The sequence below is a fragment of the Eptatretus burgeri genome, chromosome 10 (assembly GCF_056783735.1).
Source record: "Eptatretus burgeri isolate ZD-2024b chromosome 10, Ebu_testis_v1, whole genome shotgun sequence".
Classification (NCBI taxonomy): domain Eukaryota; kingdom Metazoa; phylum Chordata; class Myxini; order Myxiniformes; family Myxinidae; genus Eptatretus; species Eptatretus burgeri.
This window is the reverse complement of record NC_140970.1, coordinates 37,035,854-37,051,602: the sequence shown is the minus strand read 5'-3', so window position 1 is coordinate 37,051,602 and position 15,749 is coordinate 37,035,854. Positions and strand designations below refer to the sequence as shown.

Here is a 15,749-nt window from a genome sequence, read left to right as displayed (position 1 = left end):
ATTTCCAACCCCCAAATCTTTTTTTACCGCCTCCCCCAAAAAAATAAAGATTTTTTTTTTGCATTTCTCCATGTTTTAAGTGATTTCCAACCCCCCAAAAATTATTACCTCCCCCCCCAAAAAAATTTGTTAGAGAATTTTTTTTTTTGCATTTCTACATATTTTAAGTGATTTCCAACCCCCCCCAAAAAATTGTTTGAGAAAAAATTTTTTTATTGCATTTTTACATGTTTTAAGTGATTTCCAACCCTCCCCAAAAAATTGTTACCCCCCCCCCCCCCAAAAAGAGAATTTTTTTGCATTTCTACATGTTTAAAGTGATTCCCAACCCCCCCCCCCCAAAAAAAAATGTTGGAGAAAAGAACTATAACTCTCAGCACTGTTGACATCATCTTTAATGAATAAGATATAAGGTTCACTTGAGTGACCCAGCAGTATTGGCGGCGGAGGTTTTGCACTCTCCCGAGTGCTCCCCCTCTAGTTTAAGTCAATGTAATCGTCAAGGAAAAACCAATTAATCTATCCAGGGGTAGCAGTGTCTAACCATAAATTTACTTTCTCCAGAAGAAAATTTGGGAATGTCGAGCTACTTGCCGAAAAGGCCTCAGGCCTGTCACAAAGAGGAAAAAAACCGATTAATCTTTCCAGAGGTAGCAGCGTCCAACCTGCTAGTCACTGAATTTTTTTCACTAGTGGAATCGAAAGGCACATAGTGCTTCATTCGAGCAACTACTTTTGCAAAAGTGGTACACCCTAATGCGCAGAACACACCACGACGTCTGGGGGTCACAACAGTCACTCAAACCCCCCACGCAGACTCCCTTAGACCCTGATTTTTTAAAAAAAATTTGGAACATCATGGGTGATGAAGGTTGTAGTCAAGTTTCATTGAAATTCTGTGTAGTTCGGAGAAGAGAACAAATACCTATTTTGGGGGTCAAACCCCCTCCCCATCGACCCCCATCAATAAGGGCAGATTTTGATGTGGTTGATAAACTTTGGTACATCACAGGTAATGGAGGTTGTGGTCAAGTTTCATCGAAATCGCATTTGTAGTTTCTGAGAAGAGAGCAAATTGGGTTGGACTTGCTACACTTTGAAATTGGGGATGTTGCTGAACAGGGTCGAGCAGAGTTGGCAGAGCCAATGTTTGAACCATTTGAAGGACATGTAGGGGAGAAGAGCGACGCAGACGTTGATGTGCCAAGTACCGAGCAAGTAACTAGTTCTGAGACATTTGAGGGTGAGCTGCCTGATGTGAACTCTGGAGAGAGAATTGCCCAATTTGAAAAAAAGTGCAGGGAAGTTTCGGAAGCACAGACGGACCTCAAGAGGAATAGCCGGATGCTTGTCAAATGACCCGGTGTGAAGGTGATGTTTTTGAATTGAATTTCCAGAACCGATCTCAGAGTTCAGATTTTGATGGTCGTTGTGAAGGGCAATTACTCACTGTTTATGAATCTTGTGGAAGTGATGCTAAGGCAGAAGGTTGTGACGAGTTTGGTGCTTGTCACAGTTGGAACGGAGATGGTTCAGCTGTAGTTGAGAATGGATCTACGGAAATGTTTTTGGATGATTGCATGGTAGGGAAGTGACACATTGGATACTGTGAAGGAAAATGACGTTGAAGTTGCGAAGGTGCATGCAACTGAAGAGAATCCAGAGAGTGGAAATGTGGAGAAAAACGAGGAGCAGATTGAGGATGAGAGCGGATTTGAGGAAGAAGGTGGAACTGTCACGGAAGAGGCAGATGGTGAGGATGAAAAACTTTCCTTACATAAATTGACACAGGAAATTCACCCCAACACAGAGAATGATGAGTGTGTAAGGTTGCCCGGCAGGCAGTCATTGAAAAAGGAGGCAAATGGTAGAGATTCAGATGGTCCAGATGGTGCGGTTAAAATTGGTTCTCATGCGGAGAGCAAAGTTGTTCGTGATTGCGACCATAGATCAGATGGTGAATCAGTGCCAAGATCGGAACTCATTAAAAACAGAGACTCACTCAAGGAAAAAAGGAGGAGGACCAAGTTTCATGACTCTTCATCAACCTCTGACGAGTCAAATAACAATGCCAAAAATAATGATGGGGACCAAAAAAAGTCATTTGGTAGGCCAGATCAGAAGCCGAAAGATAAGAACCAGACAAATGGTAAAGTCAGAAAGAAAAAGAGGATGTTCAGGGTTCATGGTTTTGCACACAGGAACACATGGAGTTATAATGTCAGGAAGAAAAACAGAGGATGCGGGATGGATTTATCAGTGAGGGACTGTTGTCCTTGTTTGCCATTCCCTCCCAACCCCTCCCCTAGATTCCATGGAAACTAAAAGAACCTTCCAGGCATCGCTCTCATCTTCACCTCAAGCTGAGATAGAGTGGGAGGCAAGCTGGTGACCTTTGCTTGCTGTCGCTTGAATCCTGTAGTGTGTTGACCATCAAGACCCAACAGATTTTTTTGTTGTTGTTTACTTTTTGAACTGTGCCATGCGGCAATAATGTGATGGAGGGCTGTGGACCCTTTGTTTTGACTTTTGTGTAAGTACATGTTCTGTGTTCTGTGTTCGAGGACAAAGTAGAGGTTAGAGTCGGTGACTGGCCTTTGTCTAAAGTTAGATTATACGGCAGAGCCGGGACGGCTCGAAAATCAGAGGATGGGGGCAGTGTTACGTTCACAGGTGGGGGATATTGCATCGGTTCTGCCAGGTTGCTGTGGTTCTCAAGATGGATTTCTTTCTTCCTGATTTTTTTTCTTGTTTTGCTTTTTGTTCCTTCTTCCACGGGACCTTCCTTCCCCTTCTGCCTTGTATTCCCACTTCGAGGCCTCACGCGGTCTCATGGGAAAAAAAAACTGTGTGGATTTTTTGGGTGGGAAAAGTTAAAAAAAAAAAAATATATATATATATATATATATATATATATATATATATATATATATATATATATATATATATATATATATATATATATATATATAAAATCGGAGATGGTTACTGTCTGCGCGTGGGCTTTCTGCATATACATGGCAAGTTTCACGAAGATCCGATGAAAACTCTGGGTTGTGAAACAAAAAAGGTAAAAAATAGGAATGACGTCATAAAAATTGATATGATGTCATAGTGATGTATCATATGTGCGGTAATTCATCTCTGCTAATGCCCTGTTCGATTCCCGCAAACAGAATTCAAAAAGCTTGCCTAGTTTGAGATAATTTTTTAGGCGATTTCCATTAGCGGAGATATTTTGACGTCATAACTTTTTTTGTAGGAGGAATTTTCAAAATCGGAGATCGTTACTGTCTGTGCGGGGGATTTTTACATATATACGCCAAGTTTCAGGAAGTTTCGATGAAAACTGTAGGCTGTGAAACAAATAAGTCCACAAGAACAACAACGTGAGTAAGACCTAGAGATCCATCACGAGGATCTAAAAATGACAATGACCAGCTTTTGTCAGAAATGATTTTCCAGTATTGTTTGCGCTGATTGATATTTCTATTGCTTCTCCGAGAGCAGAATGTTTGAAACTCGGTCAAATTATGGCTCGACGTTTTTAAGTCCTTTTGGCACTTGCCTTGCCCTGCCCTAACCGACGTGATCTATGGCCACACTGGCCGACCCCGTTCATGTCAAAGTGTGTTTCGTGTCCTAGTTTTTGCTTTTCATTTAATTTCCAGATCGAGCAGTTGGGAATTGAATAATGTCGGATAAAAGGGTGCATCCGGTTCCGGCATCGAGTGAAAAAGTACCTCCTGCGAAAAAGCAGTACCAGCAGAAATTTGCAGATGCTTGGCTGAAAGTGCCGGAATTCAAACCATGGCTTATGGAAAAATGGGCAGAAGATGTTTCGTACGAACCGTTCTGTAAAATGTGTAGAACAGATGTCGGGTGTCATGAAACCCACACTCATGCGCCACCTTTCAAGCAAGCACCACGTTGAGGCCGCGAAAATGGAAGCTGATCTACAGAAGTCCCAGCCGACTGCACATGACGCTTTCATTGGCCTTGATAGAATGGCTGCAGCCATGGAAATTAAAACGTCAGCGTTTATTGCAGAGAACAATTTTCCCATCTCTTTGTGTGAGCCATTGATTGACCTCATGAAAGACCTTTTCCCAAGTGATGCAGCATTGAAAAAAGTCACATTGGGAAAACAAAAGTGCACTGATGTGGTACGGCAAGTGCTTGAACTTACCATTGCGGATGAGGGTGTGGAGAATCTTCGAAGCCACTAATTCTCCATCATACTGGATGAAACAACGGATCGAGCGACGACCAGTCGACCACGCAGCTCACAATTTTGGCAATTTACTTCGATATCGATGAATAAAAAATGAAACAAGCGTTGCTGGACCTCAAGAACATTCCAGATGGAAAATCTCAGACAATTTACAATGCTCTTGCACAATGTCTTGGGGATGGGCACATTCCCTTCGAAAACATGGGAGGATTTTGTGCAGACACCTGTAATGTAATGTCTGGGTCGAAACAATCCCTGTCGCAGCTGATTGCTCAGAATCACCCATGGGTGGTTCAGGTGAAGTGTTCTTGCCATCCAATTCCTTTGTGCGCGTCGCATGCCGCATCCGAGCTACCAAAGTCGGTTGAAGACCTCTGCAGAAATGTTTTCGCACATTTCTCAATGTCGTCAAAAAGACAAGGACACTTGGCGCAATTCCATGAGTACTTCAAATCTGAAAAGCACATGATCATTCGACCGGGTGTGACAAGATGGTTGTCCATGCAGGATTGTGTTGACAGGCTGCTAGAACAATACGATACACGAACGCGCTATATTGAGCTACAGGTATTCGAAGACCCAACTCGTACTAACGACGCCATCCTGACCAGTTTCCGCAACCAATTCACAAGAGCATATCTTGAATTCCTGTCTCGTAATCTGCAGAGGCTCGTGTCTTTCAACCTATTGTTCCAGAGCGAGACACCTGCACTGCACAAATTGGAACAAGTAGTGGAAAGTCTTCTCCGAAACGTATGTGGCGACTTCATGGACATCCATTACGTTCGTCCGAACGAACCGCTCTTGATGGACTTGAATGACGAGAGAGATCGTGTTTCACTGACCAAGGTGTATATGGGTGTGAGAGCCACAATCACTATCACTTCCATCACCTGAGATATCGGCGAGCAGCATCGTGATGTTCAACAATTTTACCTAACTTGTCAAAGCCTCTTGATAAAACTGGCGACCCAGATACAGAAACGATAAATTACCCGAAGTTGTCGATAGTGGGCGGAGTGTTGCTGTCTCTGCCTCACTCTAACGCAAGCGTGGAAAGAGTTTTTAGTCAGCTGAAGCCGATAAAGACTGATCACCGGACAGCTGTGAAAGAACAAAGCCTGATTGCCTTGATGACTACCAGACTTGAAACTGAAAAAGCAAATTTGCCACCAAACCGGATGTGCGCGGCCGCTCTGCAGCCCGCGAATGTTATGCTTCGTCTGCACAAAAAAAATGAAGGCCAATGCAAATAACGATGAGGCACGAGCGCTTCGCGAAGAGTTCCTCTTCAGAGAAACATCTCTAAAGATCCAAGGTCTCGACATTGACAGCTTGGATGTGTAATGTACATATGAATATTGCTGGTTCAAAGCATAACTAATGTAGCATACTCAGTTTTTCTTATTTATTCTGTTTTCAAACTGTCGGAAATGCCGCAAACTGCGGTTTAAAGTTCACAGTTCTTGCCAAAGAGGCCATATACCTGTTTTTGATATTTGCTAATTTTTATTTTTCGCAATAATCCACTTGTCGAAATTGTTAAACGGGAAGGATCTCGGCTGCGCGGACGTAGAACCATACTTCCAAATTTTATGCACGGCCCATACTGCTCTTAGTATACCTTCCACTCAATTTTTGTACCAAATGGAATATTTTACTTAATTATAGTAATGGAAAATAAGCCTCTGTCAATGTATTTCACAATTTAGGTCAGCTCAATAGCCGAGACCGTTCCCCTTGAGCGTGCGCATGAAGCGGCCATTTGTATTTCCCACCTCTTTTTGTGAGCGAGGTGGAGGCAAACCGTACCGAGGCGAAGTATTATCGAGTTATCACGCGATTTAATTTAACTTGTTTCATGTGTAACTTTTCATTTGTATTAAGGGAAATGAAATATTAAAATATGGAACATCTAGAGAAATTTAGGGAAATTTTGTTCAAGTTCTAGGGAAATTCACTTCCGCCTGAGTGGTAGCAATGGTAGAAGCTCACCGTAGCAGATTGCAGACGATCGTCGCTTACGGCGACCGCGACAAGAAAATCTAAATATCGCACCCCTTCCCTCACGTTGAGGAGACAACATCTGAATATATATTTTTTTGCTGTTTTTGGACCACCCTACCTTACATTCAAACCCAAACCCAACCCTTACATTCAAACCCAAACCCTACCTTACATTCAAACCCAAACCCTACCTTACATTCAAACCCAAACCCTACCTTACATTCAAACCCAAACCCTACCTTACATTCAAACCCAAACCCAACCCTTACATTCAAACCCAAACCCAACCCTTACATTCAAACCCAAACCCAACCCTTACATTCAAACCCAAACCCAACCCCAACCCTCACACCCCAAAGCCAACCCCAATTCCAGGATCATAAATCATTTTTGCAGTTCAATGTATATTTTATTTTTAACAGTTCAATCTTAATAGGAGGTGAATTCAGTTTTTGAACTCAACAAAGTTTCGTTTTTTCTTTTCTTCCAGTTCCATCTTGAGAACGAGGTTTCAGTTCTTTCAGGTTTGAAGAAGTCTAACAGGGGGGTGGGGGGGGTTCCATCATAAATGTGTCCAAGGAGTTCTGAGGTCCACCATCACTTTCTTGATATTGCTGAAAAAGAATAAATAAATATATTACTTATCTAATATCGAATGAAATAATATGTCATTTAATTATTTCTTAATCAACTGCACTTACCCTTTCAATCTTGCAAAGGTAGGTTGAGAACCCAGAGAGCCTTCTTCTTCGTGTCACCCACTTACTAAGTCTTCAAAAGAGAACCCACTTTGATTCTGTAAGGCAGAACTGTTTTCCTGATTTTCCAAAAAATTGTAATTCTCCAAGGCAGGTCTCATAGTTTGAGCAATCAAGGCAGAACATTTCCTGAGCGAGGTAGGTCTGACATTGTGAGCCTGCAAAGCAGAACATTTTCCTGATTTTTCCAGAATTTTGTGGATCAACAAGGTAGAACTTTCATTCTGGATCATCAAGGTGGAACTCCTTTTGTGGGTCATCAAGGTCGAACTTTCATGCTAGATCATCAAGGTAGAACTTTCATTCTGGATCATCAAGGTGGAACTCCTTTTGTGGATCATCAAGGTAGACCTTTCATGCTAGATCATCAAGGTAGAACTTTCATGCTGGATCATCAAGGTGGAACTGCTTTTGTGGATCATCAAGGTCGACCTTTCATGCTGGATCATCAAGGTGGAACTGCTTTTGTGGATCATCAAGGTCGACCTTTCATGCTAGATCATCAAGGTAGAACTTTCATGCTGGATCATCAAGGTAGAACTCCTTTTGTGGGTCATCAAGGTCGAACTTTCATGCCAGATCATCAAGGTAGAACTTGCATGCTGGATCATCAAGGTGGAACTCCTTTTGTGGATCATCAAGGTAGAACTTGCATGCTAGATCATCAAGGTAGAACTTGCATGCTAGATCATCAAGGTAGAACTTTCATTCTGGATCATCAAGGTGGAACTCCTTTTGTGGATCATCAAGGTCGACCTTTCATGCTAGATCATCAAGGTAGAACTTTCATGCTGGATCATCAAGGTAGAACTTTCATGCCGGATCATCAAGGTAGAACTTTCATGCCGGATCATCAAGGTAGAACTTGCATGCTGGATAATGAAGGTGGAACTCCTTTTGTGGGTCATCAAGGTCGACCTTTCATGCTAGATCATCAAGGTAGAACTTTCATGCTTGATCATCAAGGTAGAACTTTCATGCCGGATCATCAAGGTAGAACTTGCATGCTGGATAATGAAGGTGGAACTCCTTTTGTGGGTCATCAAGGTAGAACTTGCATGCTGGAGCATCAATGCAGAACTCGTTTTGTCTCCAATGTAAAACCCTGACGCTGGGTTTTGGTCGTTCAAAAGTTTCTCCAACAAATGAATGATTCCACTCCCAGTTTTGGGAAGGACATGTTTGTTTCGTATCTCCAATACAATTTTCTCAACATCCTCGATATTCGAGTACAATGCAGGAGAAGGTTGATGCTTGAGGGTGGCTGACACAGCTGTCAGTTCTGAAGTACCTTCCTTTGCTCGATTGCAACGTTTCTGGCTCACCTGGAACCGTTTGTTTTTTAAATCCGTGAAACGCTGATAACACGTATCATGATACCCGGCACCACGAGGTACATTCGAAAAGTCAATGCCGGCATGAGAGTCAATGTCAAAGTCAATGAGACTTCGCCATCTCACTACATTCACCATGAAACTCCATCCACTGAGACAAACATCCACGGTACTTACCCCACTGAACCTGTGTGAAGGTACGAATCTCTTGTTTCCTGAAGGATGATATGTGCATGACACACAGTGAGGGCCATTTTTCGGGGCACTTTTTCTGAAAGCATCATTGCGATGAACCCCTTTCACGGAGGTCGCCATTGCTGGATAAATAGAGCACTTTCCACAATACAGGCTGATGATTATCTGGGTGTCAAAACTACTATTGTGTGTGACCAACTCACTCTGCCTGTGAGTTGCTACACTATAAGAAAATAATGCTGAATGTTAACGCTGAGTCCTCAGTATTGGACACAGTTCAAGTGCAACCTTTTTATATTGATGAGAAAATATATTTATGAAACATTTTTAAGCGTGGATAAGTAGCACCCCTCCAATGGAAGGAAACTGAACGAAAGCTCAGACCTGCTGAAGGCTAAAACGTATTCACCGAGGTTTGTGAGTGCTGTGATGGAAATAGTACAGCCCAGTACCTTCAGATCATCATCTTCGGCCCCTCTTTATCTCATTGCCATTCTGCTGAAGGTGGATCTTTATCAGGGTCCATCCTGATCTTGTTTTTCGTTCAGGTCTCCATCCTCTCTCCCCAAGACGTACGTCTTTCACCGAAGTTTCCTTCATTTCCTTTCGACCAGAATTGGAAGGTGTATATTCCCTTCGTTCAAATCCACAAAAGTCCTCGTTTTGTCCAGTTTTCTGCCGAACGAGGAGTTTCAGCATACCGGGCACAGGAGAACAAGTTGCTCCATTCCCGGTTATGCCTGAACCTTGATCACCTTCACTTTGTTCAATGGGTCTCCGACTCTTTCTGAAATGTTTCTGGCCAGCAACGTTCACTTGAACACGTTTCTTCTCTCGGGGTTCCTCGTTCAATTCCCCGACATCTTTCGCTGCATTCTTTACTTCCTTTGGCTCTTCTTCACGGTCAAACGTCACCACAGTTGTTTTCTCATGAAATTGCAATTTTTTTTGCTTGATGACATCTTTCTTCTCCTTCTGCTGTTCCTTCCCCCCAATTACGAGTGAGTGTCGTTTGTCGCCAAAGAGTTCACTTTCCCCCACACCCGTCACAGTGTGATCAATCTGCTCTTTGTCTCCAATAATTCCTGCAGGTTCATTCAATAGATGTTCAATCTTTAGGTCCTGTTGGAAAGTCTCGATCCGTTCAATTTCATCCGTTTCCCGAGTTGGTTCAGTTTCATCGTTGCTGCAATCAGGGGTGATGTTATTTTCCAACTGAATCGATTCAGCCTGCATTATGTCATCTTTATTCCTCATCTGCATCGTGTCACCGTGGTTCTCAATCTGTATCGTGTCGTCGTTATTATCAATCTGCTGCTCTGTATCCCGAATTCCATGCGATTCTCGTTTGTTGCCAAAGACTTCTCCACATGGTTCAGTTTCCCCTTCCATGTCCCGTGTCACAGTGTGATCTACCTCATCTATGTCACCAATGATTCCTGCAGGTTCATTTGATACAAGTTCAATGTTTGGTTCCCCTTCTGAACTCTTGGTTCCTTCAATTTCATTCTTTTCCTGAATTGATTCAGTTACATCGTTGCTACAATCAGGGGTGATGTTATCTTCCAGCTGAATGGCATGGATAACCGTTTCATCAAGCCACATCACGTGATCATTATGATCCTCCATAATCACTCCTCGTTCTTCATCTGAAAAGTTTTCCTCAATAACAATTTCATGCCAATCATTGGACTTTCTGTCCTTGGATTCCTCATTTTGAGGAACTTCAGTGATTTCTGATTCAGGTATGAGCATCGTTTCATTCTCATCTTCTGTGCTTTTTACAACACATTCAGTTTTATCATTGTTCATTCCGTTTTCTTCTTCCTTTTTCTTTCCTTTGTCCAATTGCTTTGCAGCATCACCAATGCTTCCTTCCTCTTGATTGCTGCAAAGGTTGCGTCTCCTTTTCTGTCTTCGAAAACATCGTAAACTGCATAACAACACAAGGTGAGATGCATGGATGTATCGATCAGAAGATCATACTAAAACTTTCTTGTACTCGGCACGCCAACTCGTCACTTGGCTGATGAGTTTAATCAAAATTCAGCAATCCTGCTTCTTGGTCAAAAGAGTAAACACTTGCTTTTAAAAGAGGCCTGTTTGTGATTGAAGGGGCACGAATTTTTGTTTCAATAAAATCGATAATTACCTTTCGAAACAAAGAAAATCGATAGTTACCTTTCCAAGGAAGAAAATCGATAATTACCTTTCCAAACAAGAAAATCGATAATTACCTTTCTAACCAAGAAAATCGATAATTACCTTTCTAACCAAGAAAATCGATAATTACCTTTCCAACAAAGAAAATCGATAATTACCTTTCCAAGCAAGAAAATCGATAATTACCTTTCTAACCAAGAAAATCGATAATTACCTTTCTAACCAAGAAAATTGATAATTACCTTTCTAATCAAGAAAATCGATAATTACCTTTCTAAACAAGAAAATCGATAATTACCTTTCGAACCAAGAAAATCGATAATTACCATTCTAACCAAGAAAATCGATAATTACCTTTCTAACCAAGAAAATCGATAATTATCTTTCTAACCAAGAAAATCGATGAGTACCTTTCTAACCAAGAAAATCGATAACTCCCTTTCTAACCAAGAAAATCGATAATTACCTTTCTAACCAAGAAAATCGATAATTATCTTTCTAACCAAGAAAATCGATGATTACCTTTCTAACCAAGAAAATCGATAATTACCTTTCTAACCAAGAAAATCGATAATTATCTTTCTAACCAAGAAAATCGATAATTACCTTTCTAACCAAGAAAATCGATAACTCCCTTTCTAACCAAGAAAATCGATAATTACCTTTCTAACCAAGAAAATCGATAATTATCTTTCTAACCAAGAAAATCGATAATTACCTTTCCAACCAAGAAAATCGATAATTATCTTTCTAACCAAGAAAATCGATAATTACCTTTCTAACCAAGAAAATCGATAATTATCTTTCTAACCAAGAAAATCGATAATTACCTTTCCAACCAAGAAAATCGATAATTACCTTTCTAACCAAGAAAATCGATAATTATCTTTCTAACCAAGAAAATCGATAATTACCTTTCCAACCAAGAAAATCGATAATTATCTTTCTAACCAAGAAAATCGATAATTACCTTTCTAACCAAGAAAATCGATAATTATCTTTCTAACCAAGAAAATCGATAATTACCTTTCCAACCAAGAAAATCAATAATTATCTTTCTAACCAAGAAAATTGATAATTACCTTTCCAACCAAGAAAATCGATAATTACCTTTCTCACCAACAAAATCGATAATTATCTTTCTAACCAATAAAAAAAATCGATAATTACCTTTCCAACCAAGAAAATCGATAATTACCTTTCTAACCAAGAAAATCGATAATTATCTTTCTAACCAATAAAAAAAATCGATAATTACCTTTCCAACCAAGAAAATCGATAATTACCTTTCTAACCAAGAAAATCGATAATTATCTTTCTAACCAAGAAAATCGATAATTACCTTTCCAACCAAGAAAATCGATAATTATCTTTTTAACCAAGAAAATCGATAATTACCTTTCTAACCAAGAAAATCGATAATTATCTTTCTAACCAAGAAAATCGATAATTACCTTTCCAACCAAGAAAATCGATAATTATCTTTCTAACCAAGAAAATTGATAATTACCTTTCCAACCAAGAAAATCGATAATTACCTTTCTCACCAACAAAATCGATAATTATCTTTCTAACCAATAAAAAAATCGATAATTACCTTTCCAACCAAGAAAATCGATAATTACCTTTCTAACCAAGAAAATCGATAATTATCTTTCTAACCAATAAAAAAAATCGATAATTACCTTTCCAACCAAGAAAATCGATAATTACCTTTCCAACCAAGAAAATCGATAATTACCTTTCTAACCAAGAAAATCGATAATTATCTTTCTAACCAATAAAAAAAATCGATAATTACCTTTCCAACCAAGAAAATCGATAATTACCTTTCTAACCAAGAAAATCGATAATTACCTTTCTAACCAAGAAAATCGATAATTACCTTTCTAACCAAGAAAATCGATAATTGGCTTTCTTACCAAGAAAATCGATAATTGGCTTTCCTAAGCACCATTTATATATTATTAGATGAAAACAGAAACCCCTTTGAATGAAGCGCGATCAACACATAAACGGATGCTTCTCCTTTTGGTAATAGATGAATGCGTGTGTGTGTGTGTGTGTGTGTGTGTGTGTGTGTGTGTGTGTGTGTGTGTGTGTGTGTGTGTGTGTGTGTGTGTGTTTGTGTGTGTGTGTTTGTGTGTGTGTGTGTGTGTGTGTGTGTTTGTGTGTGTGTGTGTGTGTGTGTGTGTGTGTGTGTGTGTGTGTGTGTGTGTGTGTGTGTGTGTGTGTGTGTGTGTGTGTGTGTGTGTTTATGGTGTACGTGTTTATGTATTAGTTTATGCATGCATATGTTTATGTATGTGTGTGGAGGGTGTCAAAAAGTATCCGCAATGTATTTTTATTTCAATAATATAACTACAATTATGCTTACACCTGGTGTTGGCTGACTGGCTCGGGCGGTGGTCTTGGGATCATGGAATCCTTATTTCAAATCCCATTCGGTTGTTGAATTAATACCAGGTGGGGTTGACTGCCTGTTATCCTTTTGAGGTTGGCAAAACGAGTGCCAGCTTGCTGGTATCCTGTGTTGGAGTGGTGACCTGTCCAAGATTGTGCCCAATGGCCAAGGACACTGTTGATGCAGGACCAATGTTCTGCACAGAGTATGGTCCCAATGGATGGATGGAATTGATCATGTACAAGAGCATAATTTTACCACATTGTCCCCCTCTTTTTCAACAGACTTCGTCCATCGGTTCACAAGCTTCTATATGCGCTCAGAAAAACGTTTTTGTCTGAGAGACGAGCCACACATGCACCGCGTCTGTTACTTGTTGGTCACTGGCAAAGTGGCGCCCTCGAAAAGCGTCTGAGTGGACCAAAAACGTGAAAGTCTGAAGTGAGCAGGTCACCACGAGATGGAGGATGCTCCAACACCTTCGAGTTCAGTTACCAGAGGGTTTCCATGTATGGGCTGCAGTGTGTAGATGCGCAATGCCGTGCAACAATGCAACAACATTTGACAGGAGCCCCCAGCGATTCCATCAAATATCTGGTTTCATCTGGTCACGGAGAATTTCACAATAAGGGACACTGTTTGCCGTTGTGCTCTCCTATTGATGGTGTTCCAAAATTGGGCCTCGTGAGTCCCAGGAAAGTGATTATCACTTTTCCAGCTGATGGTTGACTTTTGAACTTCTTTTTGACTCAATTACAAATGAACAGGAAATAAAAATTATTTGTACATGTGGGAAAAATTACATACCCAGACCAGGAATTGAACCAAGGTTCTCTGCAAAACCATACCAGTGTTCTGCCATCTGAGCTATCTGATCATCTGGAGAGTTTTGTACTCAGCCTGTGGGTCACCCAGATAGTTGTGTCAACAGACAAAAAAACAAAATGATGAAACAGAGGAACAAAAATTATGCAAAAAAAGACAGAAAATGTACCAACACGGGGTGCAAGAAATCTCTTAGGTTTAAATAATATGATTGATAAACAGGAAGCAAATGGTTCCTTACCAGAGATGGACGCACTTTTTCCTTTTCTTATTTCGTAATGATCGGGCACGTTTCCACGCCATCAAAAATGTGATGAGCGTTAACGCGGCGAGGATCAGAATGACTCCAACTTCAAAATATTTCAGCAGGTCAACTTGTCCTTCAATTTGTTGAACCCATTGCCGACCATTGTCCCGGACGACCTGTGAGCATACGGACATGAGGAGTATCAGTACAAAAAACAAAGCTGGCCAAATGTCTGCAGTGGATCAAACACTTTGAAAATGTCTTTCAATCCTGACAAATGTCACACTCTCACAATCTCTCTCTGAAAGGACCACCTGGAAAACCCTCTCTTCAACTTTCTAAACAATCCTCTTCAGTTTTACCATTGTGCCCTCCTCTTGATGAAGTTCAGACATTCAAACTCCTGGGTCTCACGATCAGCCATGATCTTTCCTGAGCGAATCCCATTTCAAAGTTGGCCTCCAAAGCCAGCCTCCGATTCGTCGTACAAGGTTCTTCCTCGGCACATCAGAAATCCTTTCCATCCACAAGACTTTCACCCTCAGCCTGAGGACATAATTTTTTCCCTTCTCGGCTGCCGACTCTCCCTCACCCCTTGCTCAGCTTGATGCCATGAAAACCAAGGTCTTCATACTTATTGGAATCTCCTGTGATGAAGCTGGCTGCGTCTTTGGGTCGTCATTGCAGACAGGTTGGTGGTGTCTCTCTATCTTCCCCCATCTCCTTTGAGGTCTTGCACCCTCTGCCCTTTCTGTGCTTTGTCCACCCCCAAGGTTTTTGCAGGGCACTCACAGTCCACCATCAACCTCCTTCTGTTGAAACTACCTAAATCCAGGAGCACTGTTCACCTCCACTCATTTGTTCCTTTTGTTTTCTCCCCTGTGGGGACCAACTTCCATATTCTCTTCAATCTCATTCTTCGCTCTATGTCCACAACAAAGCCATTCACCACCATTTCAGATCATCCCTAATTCAAAACCAGGAGCTTTTCTACCCTCGTTAACCCACCCTCCTCCACTTCCCCCTACCCCAGCCCAATCCCTCCTCATTCCAAATTTCCAGTTTTCCCTCCTGAGAGTTTCCTTCTGCATCCATCTTGTCCACGCTATGCATCCTTTCCTGCCCCACAATGCCTCCCCACACCCATTGCTTGTCCAAGTCTCCCTCTATCTTTGAATTTTACTCTGCTGTTCCTTTTGTCCTGTTGTGTTCTGATCCATTCAGGATGCTCTTCGTACTAACTCTTCAACAAGCCTTGCCTCTGCATTCAAACAAGCTCGAATGAGCTCAGATCCTCGTCCTCTTAATGATGACGTCATAAAAACGAATATGACGTCAGTGTGATGTATCAGGTTTGCGATAAATTATCTGTGCTAATGCCCGGCTTGATTCCCGCAAACAAAATTCAAAAAGCTTGCCGAGTTTCGGAGATAATTTTTTAGGCGATTCCCATTAGCGGAGATATTTTGACGTCATAACTTTTTTCCTAGGAAGAATTTCCAAAATCGGAGATGGTTACCGTCTGCGCGTGGGCTTTCTGCATATACATGGCAAGTTTCACGAAGATCCGATGAAAACTCTG

The 15,749-nt window shown here is 41.1% G+C and overlaps 1 protein-coding gene across 1 annotated transcript; it reads right to left on the bottom strand.

Moving 5' to 3' along the window:
* Positions 1–6,668: 6,668 nt before the first annotated feature.
* On the bottom strand, positions 6,669–15,121 carry LOC147018332 (uncharacterized). Its single transcript, XM_085897887.1, has 2 exons — positions 14,162–15,121; positions 6,669–10,461 (listed from the first exon to the last, which is right to left on the bottom strand). The coding sequence occupies exons 1-2, from the start codon at positions 14,359–14,361 to the stop codon at positions 8,991–8,993; spliced, it is 1,671 nt and encodes a 556-aa protein (XP_085754013.1). The 5' UTR covers positions 14,362–15,121; the 3' UTR covers positions 6,669–8,990.
* Positions 15,122–15,749: the final 628 nt, after the last annotated feature.

Coding starts and splice junctions, on each gene's coding strand:
- LOC147018332 (XM_085897887.1), bottom strand. CDS start 14,361: ATGTCCGTATGCTCACAGGTCGTCCGGGACAATGGTCGGCAATGGGTT. Junction 10,462..14,161: donor AAAAAGTGCGTCCATCTCTG/GTAAGGAACCAT, acceptor GTTGTTATGCAG/TTTACGATGTTTTCGAAGAC.